The 20,477-nt window shown below is 31.3% G+C and overlaps 2 protein-coding genes across 2 annotated transcripts in view; both read right to left on the reverse strand.

Moving 5' to 3' along the window:
• The window catches only part of LOC130665367 (guanylate cyclase 32E), a 37,122-nt gene extending 23,488 nt beyond the window's left edge, over window positions 1-13,634 (reverse strand). The window contains exons 1-3 of the mRNA XM_057465702.1: window positions 13,552-13,634; window positions 8,945-9,126; window positions 6,896-7,103 (exon numbers count right to left, since the gene is read on the reverse strand). Coding sequence (XP_057321685.1) covers window positions 6,896-7,084 — 189 coding nt within the window. The 5' untranslated portion in view covers window positions 7,085-7,103; window positions 8,945-9,126; window positions 13,552-13,634. The remainder of the gene's footprint in view (window positions 1-6,895; window positions 7,104-8,944; window positions 9,127-13,551) is intronic.
• A 4,985-nt stretch (window positions 13,635-18,619) lies between these two features.
• LOC130665538 (uncharacterized) lies at window positions 18,620-20,411 on the reverse strand. Its single transcript, XM_057465981.1, has 3 exons — window positions 20,289-20,411; window positions 19,661-19,749; window positions 18,620-19,351 (listed from the first exon to the last, which is right to left on the reverse strand). The coding sequence occupies exons 1-3, from the start codon at window positions 20,302-20,304 to the stop codon at window positions 19,151-19,153; spliced, it is 306 nt and encodes a 101-aa protein (XP_057321964.1). The 5' UTR covers window positions 20,305-20,411; the 3' UTR covers window positions 18,620-19,150.
• Between the last annotated feature and the right edge of the window lie 66 nt (window positions 20,412-20,477).

Genomic DNA, 20,477 nt, shown 5'->3' on the forward strand with positions numbered 1-20,477 from the left:
GTAACTTTGCTGCTGTTGGGAATAACTCATCACAATATAAACGATTTTTGTTCATTACGATGTCTTCTAGTACGAAGAACCCGAAAAAGTCCTAAGAAAAATTTATTTTTTGAGTTTAGACCCATAAGAGGCTGGTCGGACATGGGTGGAGATGGCTGGAGATGGGTGGAGATGATTCTCTAGGAAGAGTGGCCCGTAACTTTGCTGCTGTTGGGAATAACTCATCACAATATAAACGATTTTTGTTCATTATGATGTCCTCCAGTACGAAGAACCCGAAAAAAGCCTAAGAAAAATTGATTTTTTGAGTTTAAACCCATAAGAGGCTGGGTGGACATGGGTAGACATGGGTGGAGATAGGTGGAGATGGGTGGAGATGATTCTCTAGGAAGAGTGGCCCGTAACTTTGCTGCTGTTGGGAATAACTCATCACAATATAAACGATTTTTGTTCATTATGATGTCTTCTAGTACGAACAACCCAAAAAAGTCCTAAGAAAAATTTATTTTCTGAGTTCAGACCCATAAGAGGCTGGGTGGTCATGGGTGGAGATGGGTGGAGATGGGTGGAGATGATTATCTAGGAAGAGTGGCCCGTAACTTTGCTGCTGTTGGGAATAACTCATCACAATATAAACGATTTTTATTCATTATGATGTCTTCTAGTACGAACAACCCAAAAAAGTCCTAAGAAAAATTTATTTTCTGAGTTCAGACCCATAAGAGGCTGGGTGGTCATGGGTGGAGATGGGTGGAGATGGGTGGAGATGATTATCTAGGAAGAGTGGCCCGTAACTTTGCTGCTGTTGGGAATAACTCATCACAATATAAACGATTTTCGTTTATTACGATGTCCTCCAGTACGAACAACCCGAAAAAGTCCTAAGAAAAATTTATTTTCTGAGTTCAGACCCATAAGAGGCTGGTCGGACATGGGTGGAGATGGGTGGAGATGGGTGGAGATGATTCTATATGAAAAGTGGCCCGTAACTTTGCTGCTGTTGGGAATAACTCATCACAATATAAACGATTTTTGTTCATTACGATGTCCTCCAGTACGAACAACCCGAAAAAGTCCTCAGAAAAATTTATTTTCTGAGTTCAGACCCATAAGAGGCTGGGTGGACATGGGTGGAGATGGACGGAGATGATTCTCTATGAACAGTGGCCTGTAACTTTGCCGCTGTTGGGAATAACTCATCACAATATAAACGATTTTTGTTCATTACGATGTCCTCCAGTACGAACAACCCGAAAAAGTCCTCAGAAAAATTTATTTTCTGAGTTCAGACCCATAAGAGGCTGGGTGGACATGGGTGGAGATGGGTGGAGATGGGTGGAGATGATTCTATATGAAAAGTGGCCCGTAACTTTGCCGCTGTTGGGAATAACTCATCACAATATAAACGATTTTTGTTCATTACGATGTCCTCCAGTACGAACAACCCGAAAAAGTCCTAAGAAAAATTTATTTTCTGAGTTCAGACCCATAAGAGGCTGGGTGGAGATGGGTGGAGATGAGTGGAGATGATTCTCTATGAAGAGTGGCCCGTAACTTTGCTGCTGTTGGGAATAACCCATCACAATATAAACGATTTTTGTTCATTACGATGTCCTCCAGTACGAACAACCCGAAAAAGTCCTAAGAAAAATTTATTTTCTGAGTTCAGACCCATAAGAGGCTGGGTGGAGATGGGTGGAGATGAGTGGAGATGATTCTCTATGAAGAGTGGCCCGTAACTTTGCTGCTGTTGGGAATAACCCATCACAATATAAACGATTTTTGTTCATTACGATGTCCTCCAGTACGAACAACCCGAAAAAGTCCTAAGAAAAATTTATTTTCTGAGTTCAGACCCATAAGAGGCTGGGTGGAGATGGGTGGAGATGGGTGGAGATGAATCTCTAGGAAGAGTGGCCCGTAACTTTGCTGGTGTTGGGAATAACTCATCACAATATAAACGATTTTTGTTCATTACGATGTCCTCCAGTACGAACAACCCGAAAAAGTCCTAAGAAAATTTATTTTCTGAGTTCAGACCCATAAGAGGCTGGGTGGACATGGGTGGAGATGGGTGGAGATGGGTGGAGATGATTCTATATGAAAAGTGGCCCGTAACTTTGCTGCTGTTGGGAATAACCCATCACAATATAAACGATTTTTGTTCATTACGATGTCCTCCAGTACGAACAACCCGAAAAAGTCCTAAGAAAATTTATTTTCTGAGTTCAGACCCATAAGAGGCTGGGTGGACATGGGTGGACATGGGTGGAGATGGGTGGAGATGGGTGGAGATGATTCTCTATGAAGAGTGGCCCGTAACTTTGCTGCTGTTGGGAATAACTCATCACAATATAAACGATTTTTGTTCATTATGATGTCCTCCAGTACGAACAACCCGAAAAAGTCCTAAGAAAAATTTATTTTCTGAGTTCAGACCCATAAGAGGCTGGGTGGACATGGGTGGAGATGGGTGGAGATGGGTGGAGATGATTCTATATGAAAAGTGGCCCGTAACTTTGCTGCTGTTGGGAATAACCCATCACAATATAAACGATTTTTGTTCATTACGATGTCCTCCAGTACGAACAACCCGAAAAAGTCCTAAGAAAAATTTATTTTCTGAGTTCAGACCCATAAGAGGCTGGGTGGACATGGGTGGAGATGGGTGGAGATGGGTGGAGATGATTCTATATGAAAAGTGGCCCGTAACTTTGCTGCTGTTGGGAATAACCCATCACAATATAAACGATTTTTGTTCATTACGATGTCCTCCAGTACGAACAACCCGAAAAAGTCCTAAGAAAATTTATTTTCTGAGTTCAGACCCATAAGAGGCTGGGTGGACATGGGTGGACATGGGTGGAGATGGGTGGAGATGGGTGGAGATGATTCTCTATGAAGAGTGGCCCGTAACTTTGCTGCTGTTGGGAATAACTCATCACAATATAAACGATTTTTGTTCATTATGATGTCCTCCAGTACGAACAACCCGAAAAAGTCCTAAGAAAAATTTATTTTCTGAGTTCAGACCCATAAGAGGCTGGGTGGACATGGGTGGAGATGGGTGGAGATGGGTGGAGATGATTCTATATGAAAAGTGGCCCGTAACTTTGCTGCTGTTGGGAATAACCCATCACAATATAAACGATTTTTGTTCATTACGATGTCCTCCAGTACGAACAACCCGAAAAAGTCCTAAGAAAAATTTATTTTCTGAGTTCAGACCCATAAGAGGCTGGGTGGAGATGGGTGGAGATGAGTGGAGATGATTCTCTATGAAGAGTGGCCCGTAACTTTGCTGCTGTTGGGAATAACCCATCACAATATAAACGATTTTTGTTCATTACGATGTCCTCCAGTACGAACAACCCGAAAAAGTCCTAAGAAAAATTTATTTTCTGAGTTCAGACCCATAAGAGGCTGGGTGGACATGGGTGGAGATGGGTGGAGATGAGTGGAGATGATTCTATATGAAAAGTGGTCCGTAACTTTGCTGCTGTTGGGAATAACCCATCACAATATAAACGATTTTTGTTCATTACGATGTCCTCCAGTACGAACAACCCGAAAAAGTCCTAAGAAAAATTTATTTTCTGAGTTCAGACCCATAAGAGGCTGGGTGGACATGGGTGGAGATGGGTGGAGATGGGTGGAGATGATTCTATATGAAAAGTGGCCCGTAACTTTGCTGCTGTTGGGAATAACCCATCACAATATAAACGATTTTTGTTCATTACGATGTCCTCCAGTACGAACAACCCGAAAAAGTCCTAAGAAAAATTTATTTTCTGAGTTCAGACCCATAAGAGGCTGGGTGGAGATGGGTGGAGATGAGTGGAGATGATTCTCTATGAAGAGTGGCCCGTAACTTTGCTGGTGTTGGGAATAACTCATCACAATATAAACGATTTTTGTTCATTACGATGTCCTCCAGTACGAACAACCCGAAAAAGTCCTAAGAAAAATTTATTTTCTGAGTTCAGACCCATAAGAGGCTGGGTGGACATGGGTGGAGATGGGTGGAGATGAGTGGAGATGATTCTATATGAAAAGTGGTCCGTAACTTTGCTGCTGTTGGGAATAACCCATCACAATATAAACGATTTTTGTTCATTACGATGTCCTCCAGTACGAACAACCCGAAAAAGTCCTAAGAAAAATTTATTTTCTGAGTTCAGACCCATAAGAGGCTGGGTGGACATGGGTGGAGATGGGTGGAGATGGGTGGAGATGGGTGGAGATGAATCTCTATGAAGAGTGGCCCGTAACTTTGCCGCTGTTGGGAATAACTTATCACAATATAAACGATTTTTGTTCATTACGATGTCCTCCAGTACAAACAACCCGAAAAAGTCCTAAGAAAAATTTATTTTCTGAGTTCAGACCCATAAGAGGCTGGGTGGACATGGGTGGAGATGGGTGGAGATGGGTGGAGATGAATCTCTATGAAGAGTGGCCCGTAACTTTGCCGCTGTTGGGAATAACTTATCACAATATAAACGATTTTTGTTCATTACGATGTCCTCCAGTACGAACAACCCGAAAAAGTCCTCAGAAAAATTTATTTTCTGAGTTCAGACCCATAAGAGGCTGGGTGGATATGGGTGGAGATGGGTGGAGATGAGTGGAGATGATTCTATATGAAAAGTGGCCCGTAACTTTCTGCTGTTGGGAATAACCCATCACAATATAAACGATTTTTGTTCATTACGATGTCCTCCAGTACGAACAACCCGAAAAAGTCCTAAGAAAAATTTATTTTCTGAGTTCAGACCCATAAGAGGCTGGGTGGACATGGGTGGAGATGGGTGGAGATGATTCTCTATGAAGAGTGGCCTGTAACTTTGCCGCTGTTGGGAATAACCCATCACAATATAAACGATTTTTGTTCATTACGATGTCCTCCAGTACGAACAACCCGAAAAAGTCCTAAGAAAAATTCATTTTCTGAGTTTAGACCCATAAGAGGCTGGGTGGACATGGGTGGAGATGGGTGGAGATGAGTGGAGATGATTCTATATGAAAAGTGGTCCGTAACTTTGCTGCTGTTGGGAATAACCCATCACAATATAAACGATTTTTGTTCATTACGATGTCCTCCAGTACGAACAACCCGAAAAAGTCCTAAGAAAAATTTATTTTCTGAGTTCAGACCCATAAGAGGCTGGGTGGATATGGGTGGAGATGGGTGGAGATGAGTGGAGATGATTCTATATGAAAAGTGGCCCGTAACTTTCTGCTGTTGGGAATAACCCATCACAATATAAACGATTTTTGTTCATTACGATGTCCTCCAGTACGAACAACCCGAAAAAGTCCTAAGAAAAATTCATTTTCTGAGTTTAGACCCATAAGAGGCTGGGTGGACATGGGTGGAGATGGGTGGAGATGAGTGGAGATGATTCTATATGAAAAGTGGTCCGTAACTTTGCTGCTGTTGGGAATAACCCATCACAATATAAACGATTTTTGTTCATTACGATGTCCTCCAGTACGAACAACCCGAAAAAGTCCTAAGAAAAATTTATTTTCTGAGTTCAGACCCATAAGAGGCTGGGTGGACATGGGTGGAGATGGGTGGAGATGGGTGGAGATGGGTGGAGATGAATCTCTATGAAGAGTGGCCCGTAACTTTGCCGCTGTTGGGAATAACTTATCACAATATAAACGATTTTTGTTCATTACGATGTCCTCCAGTACAAACAACCCGAAAAAGTCCTAAGAAAAATTTATTTTCTGAGTTCAGACCCATAAGAGGCTGGGTGGACATGGGTGGAGATGGGTGGAGATGGGTGGAGATGAATCTCTATGAAGAGTGGCCCGTAACTTTGCCGCTGTTGGGAATAACTTATCACAATATAAACGATTTTTGTTCATTACGATGTCCTCCAGTACGAACAACCCGAAAAAGTCCTCAGAAAAATTTATTTTCTGAGTTCAGACCCATAAGAGGCTGGGTGGATATGGGTGGAGATGGGTGGAGATGAGTGGAGATGATTCTATATGAAAAGTGGCCCGTAACTTTCTGCTGTTGGGAATAACCCATCACAATATAAACGATTTTTGTTCATTACGATGTCCTCCAGTACGAACAACCCGAAAAAGTCCTAAGAAAAATTTATTTTCTGAGTTCAGACCCATAAGAGGCTGGGTGGACATGGGTGGAGATGGGTGGAGATGATTCTCTATGAAGAGTGGCCTGTAACTTTGCCGCTGTTGGGAATAACCCATCACAATATAAACGATTTTTGTTCATTACGATGTCCTCCAGTACGAACAACCCGAAAAAGTCCTAAGAAAAATTCATTTTCTGAGTTTAGACCCATAAGAGGCTGGCCGGACATGGGTGGAGATGGGTGGAGATGATTCTATATGAAGAGTGGCCCGTAACTTTGCTGCTGTTGGGAATAACTCATCACAATATAAATGATTTTCATTCATTATGATGTCCTCTAGTAAAAAACACCCTCTAAAGTCTTAAGAAATATTTTTTAAAAACTATAATGAAATGAATAAAAAATCATGATAAATATCAAAAGACAAATGATGTCATTTGACTGTTACAGAGTTAATTATTGTATTTATTAGTCGAAATATCTGTCACTACATCAAACCGGTCATTCATTAGGCAGTTTACCCTAATTGCTAGTTTATTAGAGTCTCGCTACAAAATTTCAAATATTTAATAATTAATTATATAGAACTTTCAATTAAAGTTATGGTTTTGAAAATAATTGACACCTTTAAAATTAATTTAGTTACAGACAATAAGAAATAATTATTCAAATGAAATAAAAGAAAAATTTGTGGTTTTAATTGTTATGGAATTGATGACTTGTAAGTTAAAAGTTATGAAAAAAAAAATGTTTATAAATAAATTATAAATTTCTACCTCTTCAACAGCAAGAGTGATAGCACCAGAGATACGAGTACCAGGTCTCTGATACTCAAGTTCGTTTGGCCGTCTCTTGGAACCGGTGATGTAGCCAAGGGTGAAGGTCTTTGCATCGACAATCTCGTTGACCAAAACGTGAATCGTTGTCAGCAAGAGACACGCCCGTTCCACGTTTACTAGTCGCATGCCACTCTGATCTGCAAACCTAATTTACTTATTCACTTGGATACTCGGTTTGAAATTTAAAAAAAAAAAATAAACATTTATTTCGACATCATTATTGTGATTATTATCGATACATAAAAATAATCTTGATCGAATTGACAATGAAAGATTGAGATTGAGTGGCCTAACGAGTAGATCTGAAGATCTCAACTACAGACGTAAGAAGTGAACCGATCGTCAGTATAAAAATGAATTAGTCATGTTGGTGAATAGACACGGAAGTTCTGACTGACTAATTCTAAAAGCTTATATATTTATACATATATTATTTTTTTTTTTTTATTATTATTATTAAATTCTGTTGTCCTAGATGCAATGATGATCTAATCATTTATTCCGTGTAGTCTTTAGTATTTTAAATCATTTATATTTGAATAATAGTTTCACCGTCTACTGTTGTCATAATTGAGTAATATTGTTTTTATAATTAATCTTTTGTTTTTTATTATCATAATAAATTTTAATTAATTATTCATAAATAATAATAATAATATTATTATTAGTATTATTGTTATTATTATTATTATTATTATTATTATTATTATTATTATTATTATTATTATTATTATTATTATTATTATTGTAATTATTATTATTACTATATTTCTGACAGATCCGAATTGCGGTAATTTACCGAAAATTACCGTAAAATACGGTATTTTTACGGCAAATTTGCCGCAATTTTTGGCATTTTAAGACAATGTACAATAATATATGGTATCTTACAGTGAAATACGGGAATTTAATGACATTTAGCCGTAATTTAACGTAGCATGCGGTATTTCTACGGCAAATTTGCCGCAATTTATGATCATTTACGGCATTTTACGGCTATGTACATTAATATACGGAAATGTAAGAATTTTACAGTGAAATACGGCAATTTACCGTCATTTTACCGCAACCACGGAATGTTTTATTTTCCAGTGCTATATTTCACTTTACGGTAAAATACCGCAGGCTTGTCTTGCCACAAATTTACGGAAATTACCGTCTTCGGTCAAATAAAACAGTTAAATTCAAATCATATTCAATAAATTCGGTAGGAATACTCGTGCAGTTACGTACTCTCTAAATCTGGAACACTGAAAATCAGTGTAATTACAGTCGAACTATATTATCACAGAACTTCCCCTCAATATTGACCCCCACTACGAGCTACGCTGTCTCTTACCCGATACTATAAATTTGTATGTCTCTGTCTATATTTATCTATATATCATTCATGTAGATGTAAGAGCGCATGCGTGATAGTTTCTTTTTAAGGAAGAAGGGGCATCCGTTAACTCGGAAATTCCAAGAAATTTCCACTCCTTCGTAAACTGACCGTCCGAGTTAATAGAGTTTGGCTGTACATTATTTCACATCTATAAGTATACCACTTAGTATACTTATAGCTATGAAACAGTTAATAGTCACTGTTTCAGATTTAGAGAGAAGTGACTGCAGGTTGCTCGTTATTATTATTATTATTATTATTATTATTATTATTATTATTATTATTATCATCATTATTATTATTGTTATTATTATAATTATTATTATTTTTATTATTATTGTTATTATTATCATTATTATTATTTTTATTATTATTGTTATTATTATCATTATTTTTATTATTATCATTATTTTTATCATTAGTGTTATTATTATTATTATCAATATTATCATTATTATTATTATTAGTGTTATTATTATTATTATCAATATTATCATTATTATTATTATTATTATTGTTATTATTATTATTATCATTATTATTATTATTATTATTATTATTATTATTATTGTTAAAAAATCGTAATATGATTTTAGACTTACAGAATTACTAATGGTAATATCGAGTTTTATTTAAGTCACATTAGGAGGTCTGGTTGTGATAATGGACAAAACTCTGTAGCAAATAAAAATCATTGGGGGTTCTTAATACAAAGACGTTCATTGATATCCCGTTGATTTTTGATAAAAACATTTCCTCATATTTAAAAGTACCGCTTATTTAACTGAAAAAAAAAAAAAAAATACACAAAATTATAAAATAAATAAAAATTTCTAATTTCTATTAAATAATAAATACAAATATTTCTAGTAGAATTAATATTACCCAAAAAAAGTACATGAGCACACATATATTTTTTTTAAAATCAATAGAATAATAAATCGAAAGATTTTTTTTTTTACTGAATTTGGTCTGCGTTATTGAATTATAAGAATTACGTAACAATATAATTTAAAACGAACGGTGTGAACAAGTCACGACACTTAACTCGTGTCGAGAAAAAAAGGGAGATTACATATATATGTATATATTTATGCGGGAGAGCTTGAGGCAAATCTTATGAAGATCGTGAGTGATTTACGTACACGTTTACTATGGTGTCTTTCTAGCTCATGCCGATTGCGAAATTATTAAATAACAAGAACACAACGTTTTAAATGCCTTTGAACTATAGACAAGTGTGATTTATTAGTCTATATACATATATATTTATAAATATATACGTATTCTAAACTATTATATACTTGTTCTAATTTTAAACTGTTTTTTTTAGACGAAAAAAGATTTTCTTCTTTCAAAACTAGAATAATAATTTTTTTTTTTTATTTAAAAACAAAAAAAAATATTTTTAATCATATTTCAAAAAATGAAAGTTAAATGGCTAATTATAATAATTATAGCATCATAATAATGAATAAAATATAAAAATTCACGTGAAATATTGTTGCGTAATAATAAAATTTTAAAAATAATTTATTCCAACATTTTATTGGCAAAAAAAAAAACATCTTAATATTTTTTTTTTGCAATTAACACTTTTGTTAACTGGTCACGAAAAATAGATAGAATGAAATTAGTGAGGTCTAATTATTTTAAAATATACAAGTTTTACGCATAAATTACAGTAAGTCGTGCACACGGTGATTTCACAATCAGTTAACTTTTTTTTAGTGAGTACGTGAAAATAAAAATGATAAAACAATAAATTATATTACAGGTTTACAGTTTATCGGCTTTCAGTTGTGATAAAACAAATAGTTAATTTATAAAATATGGATTTTTTATTTTTTTTTCGGTAGGCAATAATGCGCGATAACAAATTGACAAGATTGTAAATGATCCCAGTTATTCGGTTGTTAAATTACATTATTATAACCACGCCTGTGGGTCTCGATTCAGTGTAAGAAATATTAAAGTTTATTCAGAAACTTGATGTCGGCCAAGTCTTCACTGTAAATTGCTTGTCAAATTTAAAAAAAAATACGTGTTCTCTTTAAGAAGTATACATTTCTTTAAAATAAAATTCAACTGCGCAATTAATCTCAATTGACTTTTTGTAATTATTATTAATTCAAAATAATAAATTTAAAAAAAAATCTCAATTTTTGTACGCGCGTATAAAACTTGACAATAAAAATTATAAAAGTAGGAGTAGGGGGGGGGGGGGGGGGGCAAAATGGGCCACCAAAAATTTTTAACATGAAAAGTTTTTGGGGCAGGGGAGGGGCAAAATGAGCTCTGCAAAATTTTTAACATGAAAAGTGTGGGGGGGGGGGAATGGGCTGCCTAGACTTTGAAAACCTGCGAATATTTTTTGGCCAAACGGGTTCCTAAAATTTTTTTAACAAAAATGATAAAAGAATTATGATAAGAGGCAAACTAGGTCACGATTTCAACAGCATTACTAAATAAAATTCAATTTTTTCGAATTAATCGAGTAGTAACTCTACAGAAAACTTTGATGACAGTAAAGTTAGCGGACATTTGAAATTTAAGTAAATTTTTTTAAATAGATAAATAATAAAAAAATTATATTTGTAAAAAAATGCACATGTAGAAAATTTAGTAAATTATACATGCATTTTTTCAAAATATTTTTTTTAATTTTTGTTTTTTTGTTAAAAAAAACAAAATTTTGTTAAATGTCTGCTAACTTTATAGTCATAAAACTTTGAATTAAGTTATTTTAAGGTCCAAATCTTCACTATCAAGCTTATTTATACTAAATACATAGCGAAAAGTTTCAAAACATAAAACAAGCGAGAAACATACATTGACTTTTGTTGTGGGCCCGTTTTACCCAACTTTTTAGGATTTCTTAATTTTGACAACAAATTAACACCAGAAACTCAGCAGAACAAAAAAAGTGAAACAAGCTGAAAAACTCACATTCTAAAAATTTTTTGAGGGGTCCATTTTGCCTCACATTTTTTTTTTTTAATGAACAGAACAAATTAAGGTCAAATACTTGGCAATGAAGTAAAAAAAAGTAAAAAAAACTGAGGATTTGAAAATTTTTTTTTCAAGGGGCCCATTTTGCCCCTTCCCCTATATATATATATATATAAAAAATGACTTTTTAATTATTTTGATACATACTTTGCTCAAGATTTATATGATACTATAATTTCATGACAGTTCAAGTTGATCGAATTGAGATCAGGAATTGTCTTGCAATTTATACCTAAAAAATTAAAAATAAAAATATATATCACGCAAGTAAACGCGATAAAAAAACTCGTGTATTTATACACTTCTTTTATGCCCCGTTAAAAAAATTACCTACACAAAAATATATCGTTGACGGTTTTAACGCTCACATTATTATTAATGTTTTTTTTTTTTTTTGTAATTTAAATCTTTTGAAATGCCGAATAAAAAATTAAAACCCACAAAAGCGTTAAAATAAATAAAAATAAAAATAAAATAAAATAAATAAAATCACGAATCGGTAAATGTCAGATGCACGAGAACGATAACGAGTCAGTACCCAATCTCAGGAGTTATCTTACAACTGTCACGATCATAAAGTACACGAGCAATCGACCTAACTATTTCAATTGCTCTTTCTTATATTTTATATCCTAAATTAATCAACATTTTTTTTTAAGTTGATTTAACGTTTCAATTCCATTAACTTGATTTTTTTTTATTTTTAACTCTACTATTATTATTGTTATTTAATAAAATAAATTGATTTAGTGAAAGTATTTAGTGTGAATTGAATCCTAGAAAAATTAGACGTAACTTTCTCTATCTTGAAATATTGAAGATGAACAAATCGTTAAATTGATGTGCTGTTGAATGAAATGTGTGCTATATAAAAGAGCAATATCTATATATATATTAAAAGAGACATTAAATAAAAAGAGAAGGAAACACAATTTAGTTACACTTTTATTACGATCACGTTTTCGCTAGCCCGTATAGTGTTTTAAAGTTGATCGAATCAATTTCTACTGCCATATGACACTCATTGTTACTTTTTATTTTTGCAATATTATTATATGTCATTAAAAAAAATTATTTTTTAATTATTAAATACAAAATCATTTATGATACTGGAGTTAGCAGGCGTCTAATAATCTTTAGATTTTTTTAAAAATGACAAATCGTAAGAAAAAAAATATTCGAAAAAATTGCACCTGTAGTTTTTTAAATTTCCTACATGTGCATTTTTTTTTTTTTTTTTTTTTTGGAATTTACCTGTCGAAAAAAAAATCCGAAAGTTGCTGATTGTTTACTTGAGGCTCTCATTTTATGATCCAGAAATTAGTAGACAATTAAAAGTTTTCAAATTTTTTTTCAACCAATTAATTATAAAAAAAACAAAAATCTAAAAAAATGCACATGTAGAAAATTTAATAAACTATAGGTGCAATTTTTTCAAATATTTTTTTTTTCATCATTTGTCATTATAAAAATAAACCAAAAAAAAATTAGAAAACATCGGCTATCTTCAGTATCGTCATATTTTTATGATACTGAAGTTAACCGACGTCTAACAATTTTTAAATTTTTTAAAAATGACAAATCATAAAAAAAAAATATTCAAAAAAATTGATGATCCTGAAGTTAGCAGACAATTAAAAATTTTTGGACTTTTTTTTAGCACATTAATCACAAAAAAAAAAAATCTAAAAATATGCACTTGTAGAAAATTTAAAAAATACAGGTGCAATTTCTTCAATTTTTTTTTTTTCAAATTTACCGTCTAAAAAAAAATCCAAAAATTATTAGACGTCTGCTAACTTCAGTATCATAAAAATTGCACCTATAGTTTTTTAAATTTTCTACATGTGCCTTTTTTTTATTTTCTGTAATTCACTTGTTAAAAAAAATCCGAAAATTGCTGATGGTCTATTAACTTCAGAATCATCACTTATTTAATATATTTTGTTTTTTCACATTCGAATAAAAAAAAAAAAGCGACAAATAGACTGGAGTTTTTAATACCTACAGGAAGTATTTAATATAAAGTGTACGATAAATGTGTGAAATATTTCAATACATATCAGCATGTGAATTTAGCTGTCATATGAAAATTTTTTTTTTTTTTTTAAATTTAAATTATGAACAATAAATTAATTTAAAAAATTTTTTTGTTAAAGTAATAAAATTTTAGTTTAATTACAAAATAAAAAATTACCTGTTGTATGTAAAAAAAATCCTTAGAAATTTTATTGCACAAAAAAATGATTTTTAAAAATTTTATTTTTACTTTAGCATTTATATAGACAATAATAAAAATTAAAAAAATTATTAGCGATGTAAAAATAGTGCACTATTGTAAGGGCGACGACAGTAGTCGAAGGCGCGCGCGGCCAGACTGACTCTGGTCGTTCATTCACCAACAGCCAGAATATACTATATAGTAAAGTAAAGCTAGAGAGTACAGCAGTCGCAATCGTATCCTCAGGGGGGTAATCGCACTACATTTGTGGCGCATGACCACCCACAGGATCACTTCCCTTGAGAACATGATCAAACTATTTTTTTTCTTATATACCTTTATACTCTATCCACGTTTGCATTTTACTTTTTTCTTAAAAAAATATATATAAAAAGAAAATCGTAACAATAAACCATAAGTACCATGACCAAAATATCTTTTCCTGTTTTTTATCGAGTAATTTTTAAAATATAAAGAAAAGTCTTTTTTGAACTTTTAAATTTTAAATTTCGCGCTCATTTTTAAAAAATTTTTTTTAGGAGAAAAATCAAAAAATGGGTGAATATTTAAGTCGAAAAAAAAATATATAATTAAAATGTGATAATTAAGAAACATATATATATATGTATAATATATAGTGGGCAAATAAAAAATATATAGTTGGTATTTAAAAATAATGAATAAATAAGATTAAAAAGTTTTTAAAATTTTTCCCTAGAGCGTGGTCGAATATCCGGAGAGACATTGCTTCCGCTTCCGTTTCTAAGTGCATATGTATATGTATATATATATGCGCGTTAAGTAATATACATGTAAGTAATATCTATATGTATGTAGGTATGTACATGAACAAGAATCCATTGGGAACGATTTATCGTCGCGAAAGTATGCCACTGAGTTATTTCGTTTCAAGTTTTACTGTAAAGAAAACTCGTGCAAGCATGACAGAGTCCATACCTGATGAGATGTCGGTAGTCGGTGTTGGAGCACAAGGCTTTGGCGGAAAACTTTCAGACAACGATCGCTAAAGGGTAAAAAACGGGAATAAAATTACAGTTTATGGGATACATTCATCCTTGTTCAAAATAATGCGGCTTTCTTTATTTAACTTTTTTTTTTACTCTTTCTTTTTATTTATTTACTTTTTTTTTTTGCTTGCTGAGACATTACGCAAGAGTGTATAAGAAGGCTTGAGCACGTGAGTTGCCTCAACGAAAGGAATATTGCTAGTAGAAAATAAGTATCTACGGGTTTGTACGCACCACAGTTGGGGTATAAGTATACTTTAGATTTCAGACTCCCTACTCGTATATATATGGTCAGCTCTGGTATTATCTACTTCAAGACAACTATTACCATCGTAATTCAATTATAAGGTTTTTTTTTCTTTTACTTAATTGTTGATACTTTGACTAATTTGTAATCATGATAAAAAATAACGAAAAAAAATATCTGATACTTAAAAAATCTCTTTACTCATAAGATAATTTATTTGTTGTCATTTTTCACCAATTTTTACATATAGTGAAACCTAAACTTACAATTAACCTACTCGATAAGACAATTTATAGATAAATTGAGAAAAATATAGGGGGCATTCCACGCCAAATCGACCACTTTTGAACTCGACCCCTTCAATTTGGCTGAAAATTTTTTCTCTTTTTCTACCCCATCAAAAACGTTTTTCATAATTTTTTTAAATTTTTTCACCCAACCGAAAAAAAGTTATAAATTTTTGAAAAAAATGGCTTTTTTTATTTTAAATAGCTATAACTTTTTCAAAATTCAACTGATTGGGACGTTTTTTTTTTTCAAAATGTTTGTTTTTAAATGTACTTTTTGAAAAAAAATAGAAAAAAATTATTGCAACCTAACTTCATTGTATTTTTGTAGATTTTTAGAAGAAATCAACAATTTTTCGACGTTTACCATTTTTGATTTTCAATTTTTTTTTTTTATATGAAACTTTGACATTTTCTGCAGATCCTCAAATTTTTTCAGAGTGATGTGTTTTCGATTTATATTTTTTTTTTCCAATTGAAAAAAAAATTTTTTTACAACTAGCCTTATTTCTCATAACACTATGCTTAAAATTTTTGAGAGTGTTCAGAAAACTTTCAAATTTGGAAAAAAAAATAAAAACAATAAATTTAAATGGTAATCCTCGAAATAATTTGAATTTTGTTCGAAAAATCAAGTTCAAAAATAGAATGACCTTCTGAATAATTTTTTTGTATTTTTTTCTGAAAACTACATTTAAAAACGAAGAAAATGAAAAAAAAAAGTTTTCGTTTAGTTCATTTTTGGACAGATGCTGGCAATTCAAAAAAAAAATTTTTTTAACCATAAAACAATGAGTGTAGAAGGACTTAGGCATCAAGTTGAACTTATTCATAACTTATTCTTGATAAAACTAACCTATCGAAGAATAAACATGAAAAGAAGATATGAATCCAAACTAGGTTAGCAAAGAGCATCGAATGCCTGGAAAACAAGCAGCACCGGTACATATCAGGCACCAGGTCGTCTTTTGGCGTTTCCAAGCATAAAAAGACAAAGTTAAAGCATAAATAAGTTCAACTTGATGCCTACGCCCACCTAAGTCTTATTTAAGCTTTTTAAGTCAAGGTAATACTATTTCAAGTCCGTCAATATCAGGTAAGTTATATCTAAGCTGTTTAAGTTAACTTAAGTTTAATCTAATCCAAATATATTGACTCGTTATACAACTTTGAAACTAAAACTTATGGACGATTTCTGTTAAAAGTTTTTTTTAAAGGCTTTCATTTCCGACCATAAGCTAAATATTTTGACTATTTTTTCTAATAACTTGATATAACCTTTAAAATTTGAACAAAAGCGAGCTTCTGCTGACTTTATTTAGTAGCTTATTAAATAATTTTTTAATCTCACTGCTACATCATTAATTGAAAATATACATTTTATTAATTATGAATTTACAAAATTTTGAGAACGTCTGTAGAAAAATCTATTTTCCCTTCTCGCTACCAGATGGCATTTTATTTGGTTCATTATTCCAAAATTAATTAATTGTACATTACGCGTACACAAAAAATGTCCTTTTTAACCAAAATCTGCAAGCGTTTATTCTTCTAATAGTCAATTTGTTTTGCACTTTAATTGAAGGAAACGAAAATAAAAAACAAACCGCTAGTATAACAGAAGAAAATGACCCATTCTGTTGATTGATTTTCCCACTCCCAAGCTCTGGACCATGCAATTTTTAGAAATAGTATTTGAACCACGGAAACGGTAAAAAATGCTCCCTGGCGACTTTAAATTGGGACAAAAATGATAAGAATAAATTTATTGACTACATATTTTATTAATAAATTATTAATATTACAATTTTTTATAGACAGACAATTAATTAGATAGACTAACTACGGCAATTAATTGCTACCTATTTATTGCAAAATTTAATTACTTATAATTACTAGTTTACTATGATTATATTCTTATGTTATAGAAATATGAGAGTATAGTTTTGTCGTCCAATTACGTAAATATTCTTAAGTTTAATAACAACTACTAGGGTATCATAATAATTTTTTGTTACAATGTTATAATAAATATTCAAATTAAGTAAAAAAAAAAGTGATGAATATATGGCGCTCCTATATACTATAAATAAAAATAATAATAAAAATGGCAGCTCAAAATTTTTCATGAATTCTCAGTTTTGAGTTTTTATGAATCACAATTAAATTAAAAGGAATTGGAAAGTGATTTTCAAAAAGGTTCTTTTAGTAGTAATGATAATGTACTGATTTTTGGATGGATTTAAAAATTAATAACTTTCTTAATCATAATTATTTTTTTTAGGACAGTTATTAAATTTCATATCTTTATGTATATCAAATATTATAATATTTTTAAAAGAATTTTCATAGAAATAATTCAAAGAAGGTATTTATTTTTTTTTTACATTTTTTGCTCTTTATTTTACCGTAGTTTTTTTATCGTGAAATCTGTAATGTCACCATTAATCTTCTTCAAGCAACATTTTTTTATTTTTATACGACAATCATTATCCTAGCGACGGTTTTTCAAGTTATAAAGCCATAAGTATTGTGATTAACTGGAGACTATAAATTAATGATGATAGTTTTTTCAAAGATTTTAATGTTTTTAAATAAACAAATTTATTTTTTTTATATTGATGGCATAAAAAATTACAATCCCGATGAAAAAAGATTTTATACAATTATATATAGACTATATATAATTATATATAGACTATATATAATTATATATAGACTATATATAATTATATATAGACTATATATAATTATATATAGACTATATATAATTATATGTAGACTATATATAATTATATGTAGACTATATATAATTGGATAGAAAAAATGACCCGATCCAATTGTATACAATTTGTATAGAAATTGTATACAATTATATACAAATTGTATATAATTTGTATAAAATTGTATATAATTTTATACAATTGTATAAAATCTTTTTTCATCACGATGTCACAAATTTTCAGAGTAAACGTGGATTGAGTCCAGAGTAAATTTTGAGTTGAATACGAAGCGGACGGTTTTTTATTCATTTAATTTCCTCCCATACGAGAAAAATATATATCCGGGCATATATTTTTTCGTACCCGATGAAAAAAGATTTAATATAACTGTATACAGTTATATATGAATTATATACAATTGGATAAAGGTGATGCATAATTATATAAAATTTTTATATAATTATATAGATTTATATACAATCGCATATAATTCTATATGAAAATGCAAAAATGAATAATAAAATTATATACAAATGTATATATTTTTATATAATTATATAGAATTGTATATAATTATATATAATCTATACGAAAACATTATGTGATTATATACAAATGTATATATTTGTATACAATTAGATATAATTATGTACGATTGTACACTGAAAAAAATAATCGCTAGCTGCTAGCGATTTTTTTCTTTAGCAGCTAGCGATTTTTAATCGTTAGCTGGAAGCGATTATTTCGTTAGCAGGTAGCGATTATTTTTTTTAGTGTATACAATTGGATCAGGCCATTTTTTCTATCCAATTTATATATAATTTTATACAACTGTATAAAATATTTTTTCATCGGGTATGGACTCGGAGTTAAATTTACACTGAAAGAGAGTTTATTTTAACATTCAAACTCCGGATTGATTGACACAAAATTTGTGTTAAAGATTAACACAAACGCAATGTTTTGGATTTTAACACAAAATTTTTAACTGTGTAATGTTTGAATACCTGTTATAGTCGTCCCGATGAAAGCTTGGGATTTTTTTCCCACCAATTCTTTCCCCTACCACCATGATATTAGAATCAGCGCATGCGCCATTTGAAGGTGCGCATGTGCAAAGCCACCAAAACCAACATTTAAAGAGTGGGGGAAGAAACCGTGGTGGGAGAAAAATCCCAAGCTTTCGCCGGGATGACTATACAATATTTTGACTTCATGTGGGTTTAATAAAAGATGTAAAATTATTATGAAAACAAAAAAAAACAAAAATGCGTTACTATTTCAACGAATTTAAAAACCATCAAATCTTCTAATATTATCTTCTCCTTTTATAATTATAAAACAGTAGTCAGTGGCAGGTACATTATTTTGTAATACTCCACTAATTATAAGAGTTTCATTGTATGCCATTTCAACTCCACAATCATACCATTCATATCGTGGAGTGATTACGTTATTTTGATGCACGTATTGATAAGCTTTTGGGGTTACCTTTAAATAAAATTTAGATTATCAATAAATATCACTTACACAGAAAAAAAAGTTATCTTGAGTCAAGAAAATATTTTTGAAGACAAACGTTTTCGGGAACCAAATCAAGATTTTCTTGAGCCAAGAGAATTTGTCTTGGTTAAAAAAAATTCATCTTGGTCTAAGAAGGTTTCTACTTTATCTGAGAAAATTTAGGTCTCCAAAAAAGATTTCTTGAATCAAGAATATTTACCTTCAGTCAAGAATTTTTTTTTTTCTGTGTACATAATGAATCGTTGTTCATAAAAGTCAAAAATAGTTGTAACTCACCTTATAAGTTTTCAGTAACGAAAAATTGTACGAGCGATTGTAATAAGGGTGATTGTAATCCTGATACCCTTTTGCTTGTATTTTTATTACTGTTATCAAAAAAAAAAAACAATAGTAAATTAGATAATTATAAAAATTTCATCTCATACGAAAAATATATATATCCGGATATATCCGGGCAAATCTGCATATATGAGACACATATTTATCTATATGTTTCATATATGCGACATATTCCAGATTTGCCCGGATATATCCGGATATGTATTTTTTTCGTATGGGATGTTGCAAAAAATTTAAAAAAACCTATATCTATAAAAACCAAAATATGTATATATATTTATTAGGGTGGTCGTTAAAAATTAAATTTTCAGACGCTCCACAAAAAGCTTCTTTTTAAGTAAAAAGAACACGTGCCTCAGCACGATCAAAGTTCATGTTTCGATACAATCGCGGTTTTTTTTTAATAACTCATGAAATATGCAGATTAAAGAAAAACATCATAGGAAAAATTTTGTAGGAAATTAAATTTTTAACAAAAAAGGTCATATTTATTGATAAGATTCGTGCGATAAGAAAATTGATAATGATTTAGGTTCGAAGTGTGAAAAATAATTAATTTAAATACCAAACTGTGAAATCATAAATAGTTCATCGCGGGTTGAACTGAGACAGAGACATCCTTCAATAAATTTAGTTTGAAATACAAATAGACTCACAGCTAGGATACTAATGATGTAAGGAAAACTTGCGATCTATAAAAAAATGGCAAGTCTTAAATAACTACACAGAAAAAAAGAATATATTGGCGCAAGAA

This window comes from Microplitis mediator, chromosome 3, assembly GCF_029852145.1.
Source record: "Microplitis mediator isolate UGA2020A chromosome 3, iyMicMedi2.1, whole genome shotgun sequence".
Lineage (NCBI taxonomy): Eukaryota > Metazoa > Arthropoda > Insecta > Hymenoptera > Braconidae > Microplitis > Microplitis mediator.